At 44.5% G+C, this 22,276-nt stretch overlaps 2 protein-coding genes across 3 annotated transcripts; one reads left to right on the top strand and one right to left on the bottom strand.

Annotated features, from left to right (window-relative positions):
- Positions 1 to 374: 374 nt before the first annotated feature.
- On the bottom strand, positions 375 to 6,567 carry LOC115178560 (ubiquilin-4). The gene is made up of 11 exons (XM_029739820.1): positions 6,151 to 6,567; positions 4,988 to 5,139; positions 4,734 to 4,885; positions 4,338 to 4,600; positions 3,862 to 4,020; positions 3,542 to 3,767; positions 3,235 to 3,374; positions 3,023 to 3,106; positions 2,754 to 2,869; positions 2,470 to 2,650; positions 375 to 2,271 (listed from the first exon to the last, which is right to left on the bottom strand). The coding sequence occupies exons 1-11, from the start codon at positions 6,295 to 6,297 to the stop codon at positions 2,113 to 2,115; spliced, it is 1,779 nt and encodes a 592-aa protein (XP_029595680.1). The 5' UTR covers positions 6,298 to 6,567; the 3' UTR covers positions 375 to 2,112.
- A 4,439-nt stretch (positions 6,568 to 11,006) lies between these two features.
- Positions 11,007 to 14,540, top strand: LOC115178604 (uncharacterized). 2 transcript variants are annotated; one of them, XM_029739862.1, is made up of 7 exons: positions 11,007 to 11,142; positions 12,367 to 12,562; positions 12,685 to 12,798; positions 13,053 to 13,109; positions 13,303 to 13,524; positions 13,809 to 13,931; positions 14,066 to 14,540. In XM_029739862.1, exons 2-7 carry the CDS (start codon positions 12,389 to 12,391, stop codon positions 14,129 to 14,131), a joined length of 756 nt encoding a protein of 251 aa, XP_029595722.1. In that variant the 5' UTR covers positions 11,007 to 11,142; positions 12,367 to 12,388; the 3' UTR covers positions 14,132 to 14,540. The 2 variants fall into 2 exon arrangements, with proteins under 2 accessions (XP_029595722.1, XP_029595729.1); XM_029739869.1 differs by lacking the exon at positions 11,007 to 11,142 and adding an exon at positions 11,479 to 11,588.
- The last annotated feature ends 7,736 nt before the right edge of the window (positions 14,541 to 22,276 follow it).

Here is a 22,276-nt window from a genome sequence, read left to right as displayed (position 1 = left end):
AATTGCCGTTATCAAAAGGCACAAGATGGTATATCAAGGGCACAAAATGCCATATATCCCCATCATATTTTCAGACATGGTATTCCAACCAGTTAAAAATTCTTAACAGCTGCCCCGAGTAATCTCTTTGCAGAGAGGCTGGATGAGTCTAACACTTGCATTGCTTTCAACTTCACAGCCCAAGCATAATTGATGAGACTGAACTAGCCCCAGTCATTTGTTTATAACTTACACAGCTTTCCTTTAGCCACCATTTTAGACCAGGATCTTCAAAGTTATATGAAATGATCATAAATTGAAGATCTAAGATATCCATGCTTATTATTCATTTGGTCATCATGGAGGAACATAAACGAATCCAAGCTCCACTCTGGTGAATGTTAAAACAGCTTAATTGCCATTAAGATACTTCAATGTTTATTACAGTTCACAATTTATATTTTCAAGCTTGGTCCTTTAATGAGCTACCAAATATGCATGGTCACCACTAACTTTCCCACCTCTCAGACTACACACAACAATTCCCGTACAAGTTGAACAAATCATCCATATCAAGTTCATGTAATTTCATAATATAGACAATGTAGAATAGTGTTAATCACACCTGGTCCTAGAGGGTTGCAGTCAGTGTGAACAGGCTAAGTCTACAACACTAACTACTCATCAAGATCATGAAAAGCTGAATCAGATGTGTTTGTGCTGGGCTTGCACTCAATTCCAATTTTACTTTGCCAAAAGGGTGCGGATTGGCGTAAGCTTGGGCTAAATGGAGTTTCCACCACATTTCTCACTGCAGTCCAGTCCAGTGCTTTTAAATCTGAGGTGTGGTGAACAAGTGTGCATTTTGAGAAGGTATGATAATCTGAATTCAGCATAGGACATAGGGTACATCCCTCCAGGATCAGGAGTGAAGACTACTGGTGTAGACCATGCTTTTGAACTAAATGAATCACCACCACACACTCGATCACATTTCTTGAAAGGTATTATTAGAATAGATAACAGAGTGAAGGGACTCCAAGAAAAAGGCAGAGCTGAACAGATTTTCTTTAACTGTAGGTACTGCAACTAATATGTATGGGTTTAAGAAAAACAATTCTCTATGCCATTAGTACACTTTGTCATTCTAGATTCAACCAATTATTTTGGAATATATTGCTGAAACCAATACATACATTTTTATCTGGCATTACAACACTGCTTGTATGAAAATACACAAAATGGTTAACGTCAAAGGTGTATGCATTTTTATCATTGCTCAGATTAAAAACATTGAGGTCTGATCACTTAACCCATAATCAGAGCCTAAACTGTTGAATAATTTACACTCAATAGCATTAATTGACTCAATGTAGCATTGACTACAGAGCTCACCAAGCTACCTTGCTTGACTTTCCAATCTGAAAATGATCTGTTCCAAAAAAGCTGAAAGTGTAAGCAAACAGCTGAACCAGGGGCGCTATAGTGCTCAAACAGAGAATCGAACAGCCTGTATCAGTTTTGAAGGAACACACCAAAATGTCAAGAAATTCTTAAAGCAGAAGGTAAACTGAAGGTGAGTGGTAAAGAAAAGAGAAGGTAACTTCTACAGCTCCTGTAATAAATACTGGCCAATCAGGCATGATAGAGTGAAATTAAGTAAAAACAAGCAGGTTCTCATGAAAATGAAAGAACGAGGGATTCCTCTGACCTATGATTTCAACACTCATATTCCTCCAAATTTCAACTCGTTACTGGCTAAACACAATCCATTAAGATGGGTTAAGTTGGCAACCTCATGCATTTCCAGCAAATGGGCAGTCATTTCAGAAATAGTCTTCCATAGTCAGAGGAAGTAGTCATGTCAGTGGTGGCGTCATTTTGCACCGATGTCATCATTCCACAGGGTTGATATGAGGTCTCTCCAATAGAAACTTGAATCTTAACACCCACTTCCTGCCCCCATTTCTTTCCTACAATTCACAGATCAGCCAAAGAGATGAATAGTAATTGGAATTCAATTGAGTCTATCTGAGGGGCTTGTCAGACTGTGATGGACTGTGTTCATTTGTAATCTCCCACTCTAGCCCCCCCTAACCCCTCTCTCCTGGTAATCTCAGGGGGCTAAGGGAGTTAGGAGGGCTGGGAGCCCAGCAGTCTCTCAATGGCAGCATTGATGTCTCCCCCCGTAGCGATGAGGGCCTGCAGGTTGGCCTCGCGGTTGATGAAGCCCATGGCGCTGAGCTGGTCCAGCTGCTGCTGAAACCGCACCTCCGGGGTTACGGTCTGGGTCTGCAAAAGGGAGCATAGCCAAAGTCATTTTTTATATGAGCCTGCATTGAAAATGTTGCTGGGGTCCTATTTGAGTGACTGTTAGGAGACAAGTCTCAGTGCCAGTATTAACAAAGCTAATGCTAACCCACTGGACAATAGCAAAGTATAGTTACCAAGTAGAAAGTCAGAAATTGTGTTTACAGCTCAATGACATACCGATGAGACGCCTCCTCCCCCAGCAAACATCTGTAACATCTGCTGCATGAGCTGCTGCTGTTGCTGGGATGGGTTAGTGGCAGCGGTGGGATTTGAGCCCTGTGTTGGGGGAGGAAGGTTTTCTGGGGCCACACTGCCTCCTGTGGTTGGAGGAATCACTGGGATCTCACCAGGAGCCAAACTAGGAGAAGAACCATAGTTTAAGTGGCATCATCAAGAAAATCAAATGTATAATGCACGGGTTTCTCCAGTAAACATCTACTGGATAACAGTTGGTACAGTACCTGGGCATGAGCCCGGGGGCTTCCGTCTGTAGGGTCTGCAGGCCCTGCTGAATCTGCATGAGAGCCTGCATGGCCCGGGGGTTAGTCATCACGGACAGTGACTCAGGATTCTGCATCTGTAAAATAACCATCTAGTTGGTCAATCCAAATGATGTTCCATTTAGTCACAGTCAGAAACTCAATGCCTTCCATAACACTCTGTCGTCTTTTTTTTTTTTTGTGTGTCACTATGTGGAACTAGAGTGCATAACTGGAGACAGAAATCTGACCTGTTGGAGAAAGACCGGCATCTGATGTCTCAACTGTTCCTGTAACTGGGGGTTTCCGGCAAAAAGGGGGTTGTTCAGCATTGCCTGAGGAAAATAGTAAAGGATTAAGCAATTATTCTACTCGTCACACAAAATAGCCTAGAATATTCATCTTATCAGTAGGATTCAGGACTTATGAATCCTACTGCAGAGAGGGATAAAGTTGTGCAGACCTGCGAGGCGAGGTCAGGGTTCTGCGCCAGCGACTGCATCATACTGCGCATGTAGGGCGCAGACAGCATGTTCTGCATCAGCTGGGGGTTCTCAGAGATCTGCTGCATCAGACTCTGCATGCCAGGGCTACCGAACACACCTGGACAGATTATAGGGAGTGGCATGAGAGAAACAGACCACGGATCAGCTAAGCAGCAAAACAAGGGTTATACTCAAGGGTGGTATGTTAATACAGATGTAAGGGGAAATATAGTTTTGCAGATTGACTAAAAGGTGAAAGTGCTTCTTCTGAGGTAGTGGTCTTACCATTGCCCAGCCCAGAGGCGTTGATGCCCAGGGGGTTGGAGGCACTGGGTGCAGTCCCGCCAGCGGAGGAGGTTGTTGTCGTGGAGGCGCCAGTCCCCCTGCTCTCTGAGGGGGTTGTTCCAGGGGGTCCCCAGGGGTTTGGTAAGGGTTCCCTGTTCTCTGTTCTGGAGGGCTGCACGCCAGAGTCTAAGTTGCCCCCCAAAGCAGAGAAGGGATTGTTTCCAAACTATGGATGAAAAAAAAAAAGTGGACTAAGTCACACAACCGGACTTGATTCAAGACGATTGTCTACATATGGTATTCGCAGGAATAATAGCTACCTGCTCTCTAGCGGCACTGAACATAGGCTCCTGGATGTCTGTGTACATCCTCCGGAGGGCGTTGTATCCCCCAGGGATGCTCTCCAGGTTGCTAAGCGCCCGGTCCTGGTTACGCATCATCTCTTGCATCATGGCTGGGTTCCTTGCCAACTCCATGGTCTGAAGAGAGGAAGGGAGTTAACATTATGCATCTGCGCATGAGCCTCCTCACATCCATTCCTCCCACCATTTTGAGAGTGGTGCGGTCTAGCTTAAGAATTTGGGCCTATGTACCTTTGCAATGTTACATAGACCCCTTTTTACATTTAAACTACATTGCAAGCTAACTACATAAACAAGCAAAATGGTTTGAGTAATATGCTCTTCAAGCGTCGGTTCTTTAGAGGGATTCAAATAAAGACAAGACACACAATGATTCCCCAAAACCAAGTCTATGACACCTCGGGCAAAGGACCCATCTGAGCACCAGGCCTGACCTGTCTCATAAGTTCAGGGTTGTTGAGCATGTGGGAGATCTCAGGGTTGCGCTCCATCAGCTGCTGCATCTGAGGGTTGGTCACAATCATCTGCCTCATCAGGTCTGGGTTGGACATCATGTTCTGCACCAGAGGGTTGTCCATGATCTGAGACAGCATCTCCGGGTTGGACATCAGCTGTCTCTGCATCTGCTGCTGCATCTCCATGAAGTTGGCTGAGCCCATGCCCATGCCTGACAGGCTAGATAGGTCACCAAACCCACCTATGCAGACACAAGGGGGCGGTGGATTACTGGAAGGATATAGGTTAATGCCTAGTTGTGTGGATGTTGAGTAGTTGTAAGGCAATATGGTCGTCTTTCTGTGAGATGGCTTAGTGGGGACTGGATCACTAACTCAGTAAGTTGGGTGGCTGTGTGGAGGCTGGGGTAGGCCCAGTGCCTGGTGTTGTGCTGGCATTGGGCACTGCGCTGGGGTTGATGCTGCTGTTGGCCTGGGGGGTCCCAGAGCTGGATGCAGAGGACTGGGATGTGCCACCAACTGTGGCCCTGGAGAAAAAGCGAGATCATTATCAACCTAAATGTTCCCATTATCTATCACTAACATACACAATGGTGTTACTAGAATAGTGGGCAAGAAAATCTTCTTACTTGGGCGCAGTCTTGATGACAAGGTGAACAGTGAGTCCGTCCTTGATGCCGTGTTGGTTCAGTGTGTCCCCATCCTTTAAGATTTTGCCAGCAAAAATCAACACCAGCTGGTCCTGCTTGGCATTAAACCTTTTGGATATCTCCTCTTTAAACTGTATGCAAGAGACAGAATGAAGTGGCCGGTGAAGACAAATGGGAATAAAGAGGATAGGTACACACTCAAATCATTGTGTTGGTTAAAAAAAAAGTTATATTGGCTTAGCTATCTCGAAATCTAACGTTAGCTAGCTAACTATGTGAATCTGCTAGCTGTCACTTTTAGTTTTATAAGACCCATGAGGTCAAATGTTAATGGTTTAGGAAGTCACCAAGTACAGCATTAACCATGTCGCTAGCCGTAAGATTACGATCAGTTTCCCGAGGGTGGGTATAATTTGTGGAACGTTCCAACATGAATATGTTCCACAACAAGGTTGCCAACAAACAACGCATACAAAGTTGTATATCGGCAGAATAAGATACCGGGTAGGGTGTGGGCTATTTCAATAAATGTTTCACTCACATTTACTCCGAAAAATGTCTATCCTCACTCTGGCGGACAAACATTAAGAATAAACTACGTGGTGAGTTGATGCCTATTCGGCAGCTAGTTAAATTGATCATGCTACTGTATGCGTTGTTTGTTGGCAACGTTGTACTTTACGAAGTTTTTGGAACAGATTCCTGTTGGAACGTTCCACAAATTATACCAACCCGTTTCCCAATTGGCTTTCGCAATGGCCGGAGCCTCCGTTGGCTAGCCGGTTATCAGCTAGCCTGATCGCAGCTAAAATTAGCTAGATAGATGAGCCTGACAGCGACAAACGTAGCTGGCTAGCTTGCTCACGAGCTAACGTTAGCTAGTTACGTAGTCAGCTAGCTCATGCTTGCTATAAATGTCTTTATACAGTGCAAAACACGAATCAAACTACTATTAGGAACCGATTTAAGGAAATGGACAAGGTGAAAAGAAAGATTACTAGTCGGGAAATTGGGATAATTCTTCCCACTTAACATCGTAAACTAGCTAGGTAATAGTTAGCAAGTTGGCTAGCTAACTTCGATGTATGCTTGTTAGCCACAGCATGACTTGCATAACTGACTGTGTAAATAAATGCGAATACCTGTGCTACAGAAGAATCCTCCGAGATCGCGATCTCCTCTTTATCTTTCGGAGTTTTTACCGTGACCACGATCATGGTCCCGTCTGAGGCAGCATTTTCAACAACGTTGGAATCCACAGTGGGATCTGTGCCGCTGTTCTCCGCCATCTTTACTCTTCAAATTCACTACATCCAGAGAGGAAGAGGTGAAGCGAGAGGTTTTACTCAGCCCAAAATCTGTCAACGAAAATACGATTGGTTTGTATGGTCATTGAGTGTCGAATTTGGTTAATACAATTTTTTATATTTTATTTGCTATGTGGGGGATTATTTTATCAAATAGAAGTTTCGCAATGGTGTACGGACGTGGCATTTCGGCAACTTTGAAAAAAAACGACTTCATATCGGAGTTGTGTCTGTTGTCATAGAGATAGATAGAGGACTCGTTATATAACACGTTCAAGCATGGACATTGCCATATTGAGGGCTTCTACCATTAAAGCGGTCAACTAGGTGGGGATTCCTATGAGTTGGTAGCTATCAGCAGATGAAGAAGAAGATAATGTACTACTTTAAAATGTAGATAGCCTCAAAGGCGCTGCCAATGCTGTCACAGACACTATAATCGCACATACAAAGTTGAGTCCTCTATCTATCTCTATGGCCTGTTGTTCACACTCGTTTCGGCCCTCTCATTGGCTAGAATGGTCCCACCTGCTCTCACATCGCCCGCCTTCCATCGTTGAGGACATGTATTTCCATTGTTATAGCGGTCACTTTACTATCTTGTCAATATAATAAACAATCTTTGCTACATCACAAAACTAGCTAACAAGATTCTCAAGCTGCGATGAAAGCAGCATTACCTGAGGTTTTTGCAACGTTGAAGTCTAGTGGTGTGGGGGTGTCATTGCATTTGACCAAAATGTATGTGTGCTACTCAATGATGTATATAAACCCAGATGTAAATCATTGGTCCTATACTGTCAAATCTAAAATTGTAATGCTGAGAAAAAAAGTGGGCAAATACTTTATATATAAAACATTGTATTTAAAGGGGCAATCCGCAGTTGCTACATACATTTTTGGACTTAAGAATGAATGATATAAATTGATTCTTGAATAATATAATGTATGCCTCATGATCTTAGTTCAACTGTCACACCCTATCAAAACCCAAAATATAAGAATGGAGTAAAACAATGTTTGTAAACAATGTTTGTAAACAAACGCTGCATCCCAAAAACCTGGTTGAAAACTGCGCCACCCTAATGAATTTTACGTAAAGTCATATCTTATAAAAAAAATATTTATGAAAGCTGTGATGGAAACAGGAAGTTTCTGTAGGCTTCAATTGTATAAATGCCAACAGATAATTTGTTCATTGGACATGGTGGGATCTTTTTGTGTCGGTAAAATTAATTACGCGAGAAATGGCGGTGGAAACACCTTTATGCGCAAATATTGATTTGATATAATAATTATAATATGAAAGTACATGTGGATGTGGTGCGCGCGTAGGGGGAAGGGGGTCCCGAGTGAAAACGTTTTGGGATCCCCTGGTGTAGATAATCATTGTAGGCATACTATCTAAACCAGGGGTGTCAAACTAATTCCATGGAGGGCAGAGTGTCTGCGGGTATTTGTTTTTTCCTTTCAATGAAGACCTAGACAACCAGGTGAAGGGCGTTTCATACTAATTACTAACCATAATCAAGTACAAGGGTGGAGCGAAAGCCCGGCTCTCCGTGGAATGAGTTTGACACGTGATCGAAACGGCTGTGAAACACATTTTCCATAAGCAAAAATATAGAATTTTCAGCTGTTTGAAGCTGGTGTAGCCTACAAAACCGAAAGTAAAAGACGCAAAAACTACCCTTAAAACCGGGCGCCATAGCCCACATAAAACTGTTCTTCCGCTTCTTAGTAGGAAAAGGAATGCACTCACTAAGTCGCTCTGGATAAGAGCGTTTGCTAAATGACTAACATGTAAAACATCTTAGACTTGCTTTCAATGGGGATGACAGTAACAAGTTACATATTGCAGCTTTAGGCGAAAAAGTATATTTTGTGTGCACTACATCTTCACGCATGGACTTTTATCCGCAACAAGCCTGTTTGGTGAAAACACCATTGGTGGGAAAATGTGCATATTTTTCTTTGTGTATTTGAGAATATTCATATGAAAATCTGTTGCCAATTTGCTGGAAACCTAGCCATCGACGTTCTCACACTTGTGACCGCAGATCAAAGCTTAGAATGTACTATTTGATAAAAAAAAAAAGTTTGCTTATATTTCTCAAAGGAAAAACAGTAGGTAAACACTACGAGGCCACACCTTTCCTTTATCAGTATGGCAAAAAAATATAGCAATCTGCAGAGGTCAGAACACCAGCACCTGTGTGAAACTCCTTGGGCCAGAGCTGTATGTGAGTATCCCAGTCTTTAGCCAGGTGAAACATTTTATTTCAGTCTTGGTATAGGAAAGACATCTAGAAAAGGTAGGCTATAAAGAAAATCAGGAGTTTGATTTTTGGATTTGCATTATATTATTCATGTTTTTTTGCAGGTTGTTGCATGTTTTCCTCCTTTAACATGACCACTGAGAAAGGTCTGTTTATACACTGCTCAAAAAAATAAAGGGAACACTTAAACAACACAATGTAACTCCAAGTCAATCACACTTCTGTGAAATCAAACTGTCCACTTAGGAAGCAACACTGGTTGACAATAAATTTCACATGCTGTTGTGCAAATAGAATAGACAACAGGTGGAAATTATAGGCAATTAGCAAGACACCCCCAATAAAGGAGTGGTTCTGCAGGTGGGGACCACAGACCACTTCTCAGTTCCTATGCTTCCTGGCTGATGTTTTGGTCACTTTTGAATGCTGGCGGTGCTTTCACTCTAGTGGTAGCATGAGATGGAGTCTACAACCCACACAAGTGGCTCAGGTAGTGCAGCTCATCCAGGATGGCACATCAATGCGAGCTGTGGCAAGAAGGTTTGCTGTGTCTGTCAGCGTAGTGTCCAGAGCATGGAGGCGCTACCAGGAGACAGGCCAGTACATCAGGAGATGTGGAGGAGGCCGTAGGAGGGCAACAACCCAGCAGCAGGACCGCTACCTCCGCCTTTGTGCAAGGAGGAGCAGGAGAAGCACTGCCAGAGCCCTGCAAAATGACCTCCAGCAGGCCACAAATGTGCATGTGTCTGCTCAAACGGTCAGAAACAGACTCCATGAGGGTGGTATGAGGGCCCGACGTCCACAGGTGGGGGTTGTGCTTACGGCCCAACACCGTGCAGGACACTTGGCATTTGCCAGAGAACACCAAGATTGGCAAATTCGCCACTGGCGCCCTGTGCTCTTCACAGATGAAAGCAGGTTCACACTGAGCACGTGACAGACGTGACAGAGTCTGGAGACGCCGTGGAGAACATTCTGCTGCCTGCAACATCCTCCAGCATGACCGGTTTGGCGGTGGGTCAGTCATGGTGTGGGGTGGCATTTCTTTGGGGGGCCGTACAGCCCTCCATGTGCTCGCCAGAGGTAGCCTGACTGCCATTAGGTACCGAGATGAGATCCTCAGACCCCTTGTGAGACCATATGCTGGTGCGGTTGGCCCTGGGTTCCTCCTAATGCAAGACAATGCTAGACCTCATGTGGCTGGAGTGTGTCAGCAGTTCCTGCAAGAGGAAGGCATTGATGCTATGGACTGGCCCGCCCGTTCCCCAGACCTGAATCCAATTGAGCACATCTGGGACATCATGTCTCGCTCCATCCACCAACGCCACGTTGCACCACAGACTTTCCAGGAGTTGGCGGATGCTTTAGTCCAGGTCTAGGAGGAGATCCCTCAGGAGACCATCCGCCATCTCATCAGGAGCATGCCCAGTTGTTGTAGGGAGGTCATACAGGCACGTGGAGGCCACACACACTACTGAGCCTCATTTTGACTTGTTTTAAGGACATTACTTCAAAGTTGGATCAGCCTGTAGTGTGGTTTTCCACTTTAATTTTGAGTGTGACTCCAAATCCAGACCTCCATGGGTTGATAAATTGGATTTCCATTGATTATTTTTGTGTGATTTTGTTGTCAGCACATTCAACTATGTAAAGAAAAAAGTATTTAATAAGATTATTTATTTCATTCAGATCTAGGATGTGTTGTTTAAGTGTTCCCTTTATTTTTTTGAGCAGTATATATATATATCGTTTGATAAAGAGAATGATGAGGAGCTGGTTGGAAAAATGATTATTGATGATACAGATGTATGGATGAAGTCTGACATGCCAACTATGGCTGAGGCAAGATTATATTTGTACAGAAATCCAGCTTTAAGCTGGGCATTCCTCTCTTGGAAACAGACAGCAAGGGTGCAGTGCATGTTTCGGGGTGATTGCCATGGACTTTCCTGGTATCGACCTCATTCCAACAGTCATTAAGATCAATGATTGGTGAAGTGTTCACCCATGGAAGTCATAATTATATTGCTTTCTGAAATGTTAGTTGACACCATTAGCTTAAGTCCAGCAACAACACATGACACATACTATACTTGATTGTGCTCATATTGAAAAGGAGCAAGATAGAAGAATATGACAAAGTAAAGAATTTAGTGATTGTAACGTAGTATTGGCATGTGCTCTTAAACAACAAAGACTTGGCACTACACGTCTTTGTACTTCGCCCCGGCTTGCTGTATTAAAAACAAAGAAAATCATTAAAATGGCAAAGAACAACTGTGGAGTCATTGCTTTGTGTGTGTGGTGGTGGGGATTCTTCAGTATGACAGGAATCCATTATATGTTTATTATTCAGTGAGGGAAGGGTTAACCTCTCAGGATCTCTTTAAAGTGAGGAGGAGGGCCTGTTGGGAACTAGCTGAGACTGGCTGAGCCCTCCCTACCAGCTACTTCCCTGTAAGGAAACCAAACTGCGCAACAAGCAGGCTGGTCTGCCATTGTGATTGCACAAGACCTGTAGAGGTGTCCATCTCAATTCCAGGAACGGGTGAGCTTTTCTCGAAAATATGTGTTGTTGAATAATACGTTTTCAGTGAATTTAAATCTGTGTGTAGTTGTTTCATGCTCTCAAAAAGAAATGATGTAATTACAAAATAGTAAAACAAATTGATGATATTAAACAATTCACACTGCAACGTTCAGCAGTTATAATCTATGCAAACATTTCATGGTTTACATTCTCTCGTGTGTCGGGGAGGGATTTAAGTGTTTTGGAACACCCAATGGTTGAGTTTGTTTTGCATGGCCGGGTGCTCCTGATGGGCGGAGTTTGCTCATTTTAGACCATTCCATTGGTCCTTAAGTGAAATCTCTACACACCCGGGGCACCGGGACATGCAAAACGAACTCCACCACTGACAGACAGATGTGTAACTCCTGGACAGTACTGTATTTTACAGTACTGTTTAATCTGGTTTACTGGGACATTATATGGTATGGGTACTTTCTGCTGCTAACTAAAAAGAAACACTATTTGTAAATACCTGTAGCCTACCTGGTACAAAATGGGTGGAGTGCTTTCTAATTCACAATGGCTGCCATTGATGTTTTTTTTCTACTGTTTTATTGACTGTATGTTTGTTTATTCCATGTGTAACTGTGTTGTATGTGTCAATCTGCTGTGCTTTATCTTGGCCAGGTTGCAGTTGTAAATGAGAACTTGTTCTCAACTAGCCTACCTAGTTAAAATAAAGAATTACCCAGGTGGGTGCTATACATTTAAGTGGATGACGTGAGTTCCTCCCTGTTTCAAGTAATTTCCCAGAAGAGGGGGTTTTATGTTGTGCACTTCCTTCTCATGTGTAGCAGAAGTTCTAAACCCACTCATCACCACACTTTATGACATGCCCTATCATCTTTCAATGACGCAAGAGATTACCGTAATGAAGGAAAGCAAAGAAACAAAATAATGGGTAGATTAACTTTAATGTTGTCCACATGGGATAGAACCTGTTTGTCACTATGACCCAATACACACTGTAGCAGTGACAGTAAGAGGGCCCTTATTTAGGGCAAATTCAGAGTGCTGTACAATGCAATACATTCTAACGAAATGGATAGTTGGTCCTTTAAAAAAAGTTGTATCCTACAGATACAATAGGCTTCATCAGATGTTATTGGAATGCATGTGCACCTTTTAACATCATGACTTACAGTATAAGGCATACACACTTATTTAACATTAAGATGATTGTTCTGCCTTTTGTTTTAGAGCTGTGTAACCAAGAGTCAGCATGTCAGTGACTGTGACCAAAGGCGGAGGGGTGACTGTATTTACTGTGAACTCTAAAGAAGGAAGCAGTTGGCCCCTGCTGTGTCAAATACTTGGGACCCTGTGCTACAGCCCAGCATGCTCTGTGTCCCAGGGACTGAGGAGGCTCCAAGCAAGTTCCCAGTCAGCTCTGGGGGTGGGTGAACTAAAATAACACACACACTCACACCACAACATACCTGTCTATCATCACTGGGTCGCATTTGTCATCGGAAGTGAGAGAGAGTTATCTAAAATTATTATTTTCTTATTTCACAGACTATACAGATCATGGTGGGAGTACTCAACATTGGCTTGGGAGCGATCCTTGTTAGCACTGATTATTCTAGCTCACTGCGATGGACTGGGGTTCCTTATTGGCTTGGTGGTGTGGTAAGCTTACTTTATTTTGTTATCGTTTACCATGTCATCATGTTTAGTATGAAAGCACATGATTTCACTTGGGGTTATAACCACAGTAAACAAACCAGGAAACATAAGTAACTGCCTACCCAGACTTAGTCTTTTTAAAAATAAAATGCAGGGTTAAAGTCAAATGTCTGTGTATTTTCTTGCGAAATGTTTGTTATTTATCAGGACACATATGTGTAGGTTATTCGTATTTGATATGTGTGCCTTCTCCTTAGTTTATAGCAGTTGGCATCATGTGTATCTTGGCTGAGAAGTTCCCCAGTCCCTGCTTGGTGAGTTGTTCACTGATGCACATACCTTAACTCTTTGCTGTCATTCCTTAGCCTCATTCCCTTCCTCCATTGAACAATCATTCAATCTGATCCAGTTGAATTATAATCATCAACTGAATATCTGAGACATCTAGTACTCTGTGGTTTACTCAGTTGAGTCAAACTGGTTTTATATTCCCTGATTGTGTTTTAGGTGGGCATCAATGTGTTGATGAACCTGTCAGGTGCTGCTCTAGCCATTACTGGAATTGTGCTGTATGCTGTAGACCTGGCAAACTCCAATTTCTGGTGGATTTGCAATGATAACTACAACTGGCGAGATGACTACTATGGCGGCCAGGTGACAAAACCACCCAGTGATCCGGAGAGGGATAGACTCTTGGCGAAATGCAAAGATGCCAAGCAGATTGCTCAGGTGAGTGCTTTTGAATGAAGTTTTTTAATGATATCCATCATGTGAGGAAGGTGTCCCTTCTAAGTAAAATATGAACATTTGATTAGATGGATCAAACTGCTTAATTTAGCAATTAACATGTGTGTCCTTAAACAGAGATAGTGGGTACCATGTTTAAAGCACATTCTAATAGCTGGTATGCCAGTCTGTTTCTGTATTTTCCAGTGTTCACCAACAGCACTATCTTGCTAAACAATCCAGTCAATATGTTCAAATCCTCCTCCATGTGTTTGTTCTACCATTAGATGTTGATGAATGCCTTGGACATCGTGCTCATCGTCCTTGCAGTCCTTCAGCTTTGTGTCACCATAAGCTCTGCGGTGTTGGGTCTCAAGGCTTTGTACAAGAATGGAAAGGAGGGAAAAGAGGTATGAACAGAGAACCCTTGAACAGAGCGAATACAATGGCCATACAAATGGAAGTAGAATACGGATATGTAGATAAACTTTACCTTGGTTGTGTCCTGCCAAGTAATGTGTAACTTTGCTCTGATATGTTGCAGAACATCCAGGACCTGGAGCAGTATAAGCCTCTGCTGGAGGAGGTCACCACTAACCCTGCAGCTTAAAGAGCACTGATCTGATATACTTTATTGAACACGTGGGGAAATTTGTCATGAACGATTAAAGAGTGGTGCTGCTTCCACATGGAATACATAAATAAATAGAATCAAATGTATTCTACATAAATGGATCATCATACACCCACACATTTGTTTTTACATACATATAGTTCACTTACTTAATTTACTTCCTTAATTTACTGTAACGCCTACTGTGACTTTGCTTAGGTTTAAATGACAACTGACACTGACTGTATGTCTTCATGCTTTTCCTATGTCGTTTTTCCAAAACTGAAAGGACCGTTATAAAGGGGGCTATATTACTTTTTTTCTGCATTTTTATATTTTCTTACTGTATATTTTATTCTGTTGCCCCCCTCCCCCCTAAATAAATAAACAAACTGTCTTAGCTCAACAGTTTCAAAACAGTTTTACTTAACATTGCCATCAGGTGGCAGTCATTCCCATACAAACATACACCATTGGTTGCTCAAAGATTTTCTTGGAGGTATATACAGGTAACTGCCAAAATAAAGAAAACAAAGTGTCTTAAGGTCTAAGCCCATAGGTCGCAATATCTACTAAGTTAATATATGGAATTGTTTTAGGATGGTCATACAATTTATAATTTAGCCATTTGAGGACCCCTGTAGGTATATAAAAACTATATACATATTTATTGAAACATTGAATTTGGCCTTTACTGCTATAACCCATAGAAACACATTGATTAACACATTTGTACATGGCAAAACAGACAGTCCCCCCCCAAAAATCGTAAGGTTTTGAAGTGTCTGTCCTATATCCTGACGTTATGCAGTTTCTCTGGACCCCCGCAAGGTTGGAGTGGCCCCCCACTCCCTACAATAAACATAAAATGCGTCAGCCAGAGAGCCACTCACAAAGTTTAGACTACCAACCACTGTCCATGGTGCTGCAATTGGGACATATCTATGCGGTTGCCTATCGGATCGACGATAGGCTTTCTGTGGTGCCAGGGCATGTAGCGTATAGCTTTGCTTTAGCAAACGGATACATGTTTATTGGTAGGCCTATTTGGTTGTCATTTTCTCATGTTAAGCTTAACATTTCACAAAGCTGTACACAGTGCCGCAAGGCTGCCATGATTTAACATTCTGGCTGGTGGCAACAATGTAATCACTTGTTCAGTAATTAAAGTTTGAAATTGATCCTTTTCACACATGAGTGTGAAACGGTCGCCCCAGCGTGAGTTGTTTTATGCACGTGATGTCAGAATGCACTCACTGTTCCAAAATGTGGTTATTACGCAACAGGACAGTTAACATGTGCCGCCTACTAATTATCTATAGGCTATGTTTCAACTTGTCAGTTTCAAATTGTTTTCAAACAAGTTGTATTTTCTAACAACAGTTTGAATAGAGGTGTGTTAAGCCTCCTAATTAATTCACATTCAGTGTTGCGTACAATTTATGTTTGAGGCTTTACTGAGCCAGATAAACTTCTCTCTTCGAGGAGAGCCCACCGCACTGCACTCATGTTTGCGCAGATCAAGTATGCATATATTTGCCCAGTTTTGCAAGAATTGTAAAAAAAAATTCTGGTGCTCGCTTTGCCTAACTTGTTGTCCAAAGTTATTATTTGTAAGGAAAACATGTGTGCATTCCTATCAAAGTAAGTTCCTTATTTTCTGTATATCGTGTTGTCGTTTCTACTGTAGGCGCATACTGTAGGTACAGTTGAAGTCGGAAGTTTACATACACTTATGTTGGAGTCATTAAAACTTGTTTTTCAACCACTCCACTAATTTCTTGTTAACAAACTATAGTTTTGGCAAGTCGGTTAGGACATCTACTTTGTGCATGACACAAGTAATATTTCCAACAATTGTTTACAGATAGATTATTTCCCTTATAATTCACTGTATCACAATTCCAGTGGGTCAGAAGTTTACATACACTAAGTTGACTGTGCCTTTAAACAGCTTAGAAAATTCCAGAAATTATGTCATGGCTTTAGAAGCTTCTGATAGGCTAATTTACATAATTTGAGTCAATTGGAGGCGTACCTCTGGATATATTTCAAGGTTTACCTTCAAACTCAGTGCCCCTTTGCTTGACATCATGGGAAAATCAAAAGAAATCCCAAAAATTGTAGACCTCCACAAGTCTGATTCAACCTTGGGAGCAATTTCCAAATGCCTGAAGGTACCACGTTCATCTGTACAAACAACAGTAAACAAGTATAAACACCATGGGACCACGCAGCCGTCATACCGCTCAGAAAGGAGGCGCGTTCTGTCTCCTAGAGATGAACGTACTTTGGTGCGACAAGTGCAACTCAATCCCAGAACAACATCAAAGGACCCTCTGAAGAGGCAGGAGGAAACAGGTACAAAAGTATCAATATCCACAGTAAAACGAGTCCAATATCGACATAACCTGAAAGGCTGCTCAGCAAGGAAGAAGCCACTGCTCCAAAACTGCCATAAAAAAGCAAGACTACGGTTTGCAACTGCACATGGGAACAAAGATTGTACTTTTTGGAGACATGTCCTCTGGTCTGATGAAACAAAAATATAACTGTTTGCCCATAATGACGATCGTTATGTTTGGAGGAAAAAGGGGGAGGCTTGCAAGTGAAAGAACACCATCCCAACCGTGAAGCACGGGGGTGGTAGCATCATGTTGTGGGGGTGCTTTGCTGCAGGAGGGACTTGTGCACTTCACAAAATAAATGGCATCATGAGGAAGGAATATTATGTGGATATATTGAAGCAACATCTCAAGACATCAGTCAGGAAGTTAAAGCTTGGTCGCAAATGGGTCTTCCAAATGGACAATGACCCCAAGTATACTTCCAAAGTCGTGGCAAAATGGCTTAAGGACAACAAAGTCAAGGTATAAGAGTGGCCATCACAAAGCACTGACCTCAATCCTATAGAACATTTGTGGGCAGAACTGAAAAAGCATGTGCGAGCAAGGAGGCCTACAAACCTGACTCAGTTACACCAGCTCTGTCAGGAGGAATGGGCCAAAATTCACCCTACTTATTGTGGGAAGCTTGTGGAAGGCTACCCAAAACGTTTGACCCAAGTTCAACAATTTAAAGGCAATGCTACCAAATACTAATTAAGTGTATGTAAACTTCTGACCCACTGGGAATGTGATGAAAGAAATAAAAGCTGAAATAAATCACTCTACTATTATTCTGATATAAAATAAAGTGGTTATCCTAACTGACCTAATACGGGGAATTTGTACTAGGATTAATGTCAGGAATTGTGAAAACCAAATACATTTAGACTCAGTTTAAGGTGTACGTAAACTTCCGACTTCAACTGTATGTATGTATGTATGTATGTATGTATGTATGTATGTATGTATGTATGTATGTATGTATGTATGTATGTATGTATGTTAATGTCCCGTTTTCAGGACCCTGTCTTTCAAAGATAATTAGTAAAAATCCAAATAACTTAAGAGATCTTCATTGTAAAGAGTTTAAACACTGTTTCCCATGCTCGACTCTAATAGGGCGCTGGGCCTTCATGAGCAGCTAGAACAGCTTCAATGCACCTTGGCATAAATGCTAGTGTGTCTGGAACTCTATTGGAGGGATGTGACACCATTCTTCCACAATAAATTTGATCATTTGGTGTTTCGTTGATGGTTGTGGAAAACGCTGTCTCAGGCACCACTTCAGACCCCTATTTCAGTCACTTCTATTTTGTTGTTGTTTTTACCACTTTTTCTCCCCAATCTCATGGAATCCAATTGGTAGTTACAGTCTTGTCCCATCGCTGCAACTCCCGTACGGAGATAGATAGAGAGATAGATAGAGGATTCATCATATACAAGTTCAAGCATGGACATTGCCATTGAGGGCTTCTACCATTAAAGCGGTCAACTAGGTGGGGATTCCTAAGAGTTGGGAGCAATCAGCCGATGAAGAAGAAGATAATTTACTACTTTAAAATGGAGATAGCCTCAAAGGCACTACTAATGCTGTCACAGACACTATAATCGGACATATACAAAGATGAATCTTCAATCTAAATCTATGGCCTGTTTTTCACACGTCAGCCCTCTCATTGGCTAGAATGGTCCAACCTGCTCTCGCATCGCCCGCCTTCCATCTTTGAGGACATGTATTTCCATTGTTATAGCGGTCACTTTACTATCTTGTCAATATAATAAACAATCTTTGCTACATCACAAAACTAGCTAACAAGATTCTCAAGCTGAGATGAAAGCAGTATTACCTGAGGTTTTTGCATAATTGAAGTCTAGTGGTGTGGGGGTGTCATTGCATTTGACCAAAATGTATGTGTGCTACTCAATTATGTATATAACCCCAGATATAAATCATTGGTCCTATACTGTCAAATCTAAAATTGTAATGCTGAGAAAAAAAGTGGGCAAATACTTTATATATAAAACATTATATTTAAAGGGGCAATCCGCAGTTGCTACATACATTTTTGGACTTAAGAATGAATGCTAGAAATTGATTCTTGAATAATATAATTTATGCCTGTCACAATTCCCACCGACGGTGGCGCCCCCTCCTGCTCGGGTGGCGCTCGGCGGTCGTCGTCACCGGCCTATTAGCTGCCACTGATTCCCTTTTTTGTTTTCCCCCTTTTTGTGATTGTGTGCACCTGTTCTTAGTGGGAGTGATTAGCGGGGCTATTAGTATTAGCTGGTCTGCCTTCTCATTGTGCGGGATTGTCATTCCTGTTTGTGCTTGTGTTTACGCTTGTGCGTTTGTTTTTGCGCCGCATGTGATTTCCCCTGTGTTTGGGGCACTTTATTTTGTGTGCGCGTTATTCGCTGTTTGGGGTGGCTTGTGTGTGCTAGCCTGTTTGACCCATTAAAAAGCCACTACCCTGTGCTCGCTGCTTCCTGCGTTTGATTCCTCACTCACGACGCCCGAGCCTTACAGAATCCCGCACCACAATACTATGGAGTCAGCGGGAGCAGCGGCCAACCCCCTTCCCTCGATGGAGGAATGCGTGCTCCACCACACTACTGTCCTCCACCGAATCGGATCCGCAATGGATCAGATGATGGAGAGGATGGACCGATGGGAGAGGAGTGGTCTCCTCTCTCCACCTCCGGCTCCTCCGACGCAGCCACCTCCGCCTCCCACTGCGTCTGGCTCTGGCGCGCTTCGTCTGGCGCTCCCGAGGGAGTATGATGGAGCGGCGGCTGGGTGCCAGGGATTTCTGCTCCAGCTCGAGCTGTACCTGGCCACCGTCAGACCTGCTCCCTCGGGAGAGGAGAGCGTGAGTGCCCTCGTTTCCTGCCTGACGGGCCGAGCTCTGGAGTGGGCAAATGCTGTCTGGAATGGTCCAGACTCGGCGAGGGATCACTACCCAGAGTTCACCCCCCACCCAGACCACCCTCCGGAAGGAAGAGCGGCGGGTGAGCGGCTGTTCCACCAAAGGCAGGAGACAAGGAGTGCGCAGGACTTTGCGCTGGAGTTCAGGACCTTCGCTGCTGGGGCGGGGTGGAACGACAGGGCCCCTATAGACCCTTACCGGTGTAGTCTCCGGGCGGACGTCCGCAGGGAGCTAGCCTGTCGAGACACCGCTCTGTCCCTTGATGAGCTCATCGATATGTCCATCCGTCTGAACAATCTGCTGGCTGCCCGCGGGCGTTCGGAAAGGGTCCTGTCCGTTCCACCTCCGTGCACCCCCGCCCCTACTCCTATGGAGGTGGGGGGGGGGGGGCTGTGCCAAGCGGCACCGGAGGAGGTGGCTCCTCCTGCACCAGCTGTGGTCGGAGAGGACACACGGCCGACCGGTGCTGGAGGAGCCAGTCTGGGAGTCGAGAGGGCAGGCAGAACACTTCTCGGTCACCCCAGGTGAGTCAGCACCAGATTCACCCAGAACCCCTTGTTGGTCACGTGTTCTTACCTATTTTGTTTTCTGATTTTTTTCGCCTCTTCCCAGCATAGGGCACTAGTCGATTCAGGCGCAGCTAGGAACTTTATGGATCGCGGACTTGCCATTAAGCTGGGCATTCCGCGAGTGCCGATAGATTCCCCCTTCCCCGTGCACTCCCTAGATAACCGACCATTAGGGTCAGGGCTAGTCAGGGAGTCTACGGTTCTACTGGACATGGTAACGCAGGGGAATCAAAAGGAACGGATTAGTTTTTTCCTTATTGATTCGCCTGCATTTCCGGTGGTGCTGGGGGTCCTCTGGCTGGCTGATCCCAATCCCCGGATTTCGTGGAAACAGGGGGTTCTCCAGGGGTGGTCCGAGGAGTGTTCAGGGAAGTGTCTAGGAGTTTCCATAGGTGCCACGTCGGTGGAGAGTCCAGACAAGGTGTCCACCGTGCGCATTCCCCCTGAATACGCCGATTTGGCGATCGCTCTCTGTAAAAAAAGGGCGACCAAATTACCACCTCATCGACAGGGGGATTGTGCGATAGATCTCCAGGTTAACGCTGTGCTTCCCAAGAGTCACGTGTACCCCTTGTCACAGGAGGAGATGGTGGCTATGGAGATATATGTCACGGAATCTCTGGGACAGGGGTACATTCGGCCCTCCATCTCACCCGCCTCCTCGAGTTTCTTTTTTGTGAAGAAAAAGGAGGGAGGTCTGCGTCCGTGCATTGATTACAGAGGTCTAAATGCTATCACGGTGGGATTTAGTTACCCGCTACCTCTCATCGCTACGGCGGTGGAATCATTTCACGGAGCAAAATTCTTCACAAAACTGGATCTCAGGAGCGCGTATAACCTGGTGCGTATCAAGGATGGAGACGAGTGGAAAACCGCATTTAGTACCACATCGGGCCATTATGAGTACCTCGTCATGCCGTATGGGTTGAAGAATGCTCCAGCTGTCTTTCAATCCTTTGTAGACGAGATTCTCAGGGACCTGCAGGGCAGGGCGTGATTGTCTATATCGATGATATTCTGATATATTCCACCACCCGCTCCACGCATGTGTCCCTGGTACGCAAGGTGCTTGGTAGACTGCTGGAGCATGACCTATACGTTAAGGCTGAGAAATGTGTGTTTTCCAAACGAGCCGTTTCCTTCCCGGGTTATCGCATTTCCACCACGGGGGTGGTGATGGAGTGCGACCGTGTTAAGGCCGTGCGTAATTGGCCGACTCCAACCACGGTGAAGGAAGTGCAGCGGTTCTTAGGCTTTGCCAATTACTACTGGAGGTTTATCCGGGGTTTTGTCCAGGTAGAGGCTCCCATTACCTCACTGCTGAAGGGGGGGCCGGTGCGTTTGCGGTGGTCGACGGAGGCGGACGGAGCCTTCAAGAAGTTGAAGGCGCTGTTCACCGAAGCACCCGTGTTGGCGCACCCGGACACGTCTCTAGCATTCATAGTGGAGGTGGACGCATCCGAGGCTGGGGTGGGTGCCGTGCTATCACAGAGCTCGGGTACGCCATTGAAACTCCGCCCCTGCGCTTTCTTTTTGAAGAAGCTCAGTTCGGCGGAGCGTAACTATGATGTGGGGGACAGGGAGTTGCTAGCGGTGGTAAAAGCCTTGAGGGTGTGGCGACACTGGCTTGAGGGGGCTAAGCACCCCTTTCTCATCTGGACCGACTATCGAAATCTGGAGTACATCTGGGCAGCTAGGAGACTGAATCCGCGTCAGGCAAAGTGGGCCATGTTCTTCGCCCGGTTTAGGTTTACGATCTCCTATAGACCAGGCTCCCTGAACCCGAGGGCCGACGCGCTGTCCCGTCTTTATGACACGGAGGACCGGCCCATCGATCCAAATCCCATCATTCCAGCGTCTAGGCTGGTGGCACCGGTGGTATGGGAGGTGGACGCAGACATCGAGTGGGCATTAGTATTGGAACCTGCGCCTGCACAGTGTCCCGTGGGTCACATGTACGTGCCGCTCGGAGTTCGTGATCTATTGATTCGGTGGGCGCAGACGCTACCCACTTCGGGTCATCCTGGTGTGGCGAGGACAGTGCGGAGTCTCAGGGGGAAGTACTGGTGGTCCACCTTGGCTAAGGACGTGAGGTTCTATGTCTCTTCCTGTTCGGTGTGCGCCCAGAGTAAGGCTCCTAGGCATCTCCCGGGAGGGAAGTTACAGCCCCTCCCCGTTCCGCAACGGCCATGGCCGCACCTGTCTTCTTGACAGATCTTCCCCCGTCTCAGGGGAACACTACGATTCTGGTGGTTG

Source organism: Salmo trutta, chromosome 3 (genome assembly GCF_901001165.1).
Source record: "Salmo trutta chromosome 3, fSalTru1.1, whole genome shotgun sequence".
Lineage (NCBI taxonomy): Eukaryota > Metazoa > Chordata > Actinopteri > Salmoniformes > Salmonidae > Salmo > Salmo trutta.
The sequence above is the reverse complement of the archived record's forward strand: the minus strand, read 5'-3'. Positions and strand labels throughout refer to the sequence as shown.

Bases quoted from the DNA above. Each gene is read 5' to 3' on its own strand.
- LOC115178604 (XM_029739862.1), top strand. From the start codon at position 12,389: ATGTCAGTGACTGTGACCAAAGGCGGAGGGGTGACTGTATTTACTGTG. The intron at 13,525-13,808 runs GTGAGTGCTTTT...TTCTACCATTAG, and splicing joins ATGCCAAGCAGATTGCTCAG to ATGTTGATGAATGCCTTGGA. The intron at 13,932-14,065 runs GTATGAACAGAG...GATATGTTGCAG, and splicing joins ATGGAAAGGAGGGAAAAGAG to AACATCCAGGACCTGGAGCA.
- LOC115178560 (XM_029739820.1), bottom strand. From the start codon at position 6,297: ATGGCGGAGAACAGCGGCACAGATCCCACTGTGGATTCCAACGTTGTT. The intron at 3,107-3,234 runs GTCTGCACAACT...TATTTTCCTCAG, and splicing joins ACCCTGACCTCGCCTCGCAG to GCAATGCTGAACAACCCCCT. The intron at 2,272-2,469 runs GTATGTCATTGA...TCCCTTTTGCAG, and splicing joins GGGGAGGAGGCGTCTCATCG to ACCCAGACCGTAACCCCGGA.